The following is a 1,081-nucleotide window of genomic DNA, read 5'->3' as shown; positions in this document are numbered from 1 at the left end:
TACTTTTCAATGATTCCATCAGCTCCATGTTTGATATTATATAGGAACTTTAAAGTTAAGAACGACTTTCCCTTAGGTCTCAGAACAACATCCCATACATCATTCTTCATAATTGATTCATATTATTCAGCCATGGCATCCTTCCAAACCTGTTCTTTTACAACTTCTTCAAATGTAAAATGCTCAACTTGGATCATAGTTCTCATAGCTACAATGTATCCTTGGTATCAGCATGGATTCTTACTCTCCTTAAAGTCATTTTCACAGGAACATGTCTCTCAACATCTTGTAAAGTATCATGAAGCCATGGTGGTCTCTTTCTGGTAGGGGGATCACTTGGAGGACGGTCGAAGGGGTCCATAGGCTCCATGAGATCATCAACTATGTATTTCTTATATTTAGGTACAAAATGACCTTCTAGTATGTCATTATCATCCTTCTCAGCTAGGGGAAGGTCCCTTGCTTTTCCAAGAGTGACATCTTCATCAAAAGTTACATCCATGCTAAAATCGATCTTACTTTGATCTGATATGTATATTCTAAACGCTTTAGAATTTTCACGATAACCAACAAAATTACCTTTCGTTCTATTGGCTTCTAGTTTGTTCCTCTTTTCCTTCGGCACATTAAAATATATGGGGCAATCATATATCTTGAGATGTCGAATGTTGGGCTTCACACCTATGAATACTTCTTCCTGAGTCTTGTTGTCCATTACTTGATGAGGAACCCTAATTTTTGAAAACTTTTGATCATGAAACATAGGTCAGGTAGATTCTACGATGGAATTGTTCTTTCTTTCGACTTGCTGGGATGGGGTCCCCTAGGGTAAATTTTGGGGCAAAATACCAAGTTTTGTTGTATCAAATGTAAAGTCTCTACAAGTTGTGGTCATGGAGCGCATAGATAGTTAAAGTGTCATAAAGGGTTTTACCCTTATTTTATGTAAGTTGAGTCAGATTTTGAAGATCTACCCATGGTCCACAGACCATGGGATTGTATAAGTAGGTGTGTCTTAGAGAGTCTAAGGCATAAGAATACGGATGATGAAGATGAATGTAATGGGTTAGTAAGAGTAAGA

The 1,081-nt window shown here is 37.4% G+C and overlaps 1 protein-coding gene across 1 annotated transcript; it reads right to left on the bottom strand.

Moving 5' to 3' along the window:
- Positions 1 to 208: 208 nt before the first annotated feature.
- On the bottom strand, positions 209 to 715 carry LOC149206308 (uncharacterized). The gene has a single exon (XM_089397653.1). It carries the CDS (start codon positions 713 to 715, stop codon positions 209 to 211), a length of 507 nt encoding a protein of 168 aa, XP_089253779.1.
- Positions 716 to 1,081: the final 366 nt, after the last annotated feature.

This window comes from Pinus tabuliformis, chromosome 1_2 (genome assembly GCF_031772625.1).
Source record: "Pinus tabuliformis cultivar Carrire ecotype Pingquan chromosome 1_2, CPIR1, whole genome shotgun sequence".
Taxonomy (NCBI): Eukaryota; Viridiplantae; Streptophyta; class Pinopsida; order Pinales; family Pinaceae; genus Pinus; species Pinus tabuliformis.
Note: the sequence above shows the minus strand (reverse complement) of the source record. Positions and strands in the feature narration are given on the sequence as shown.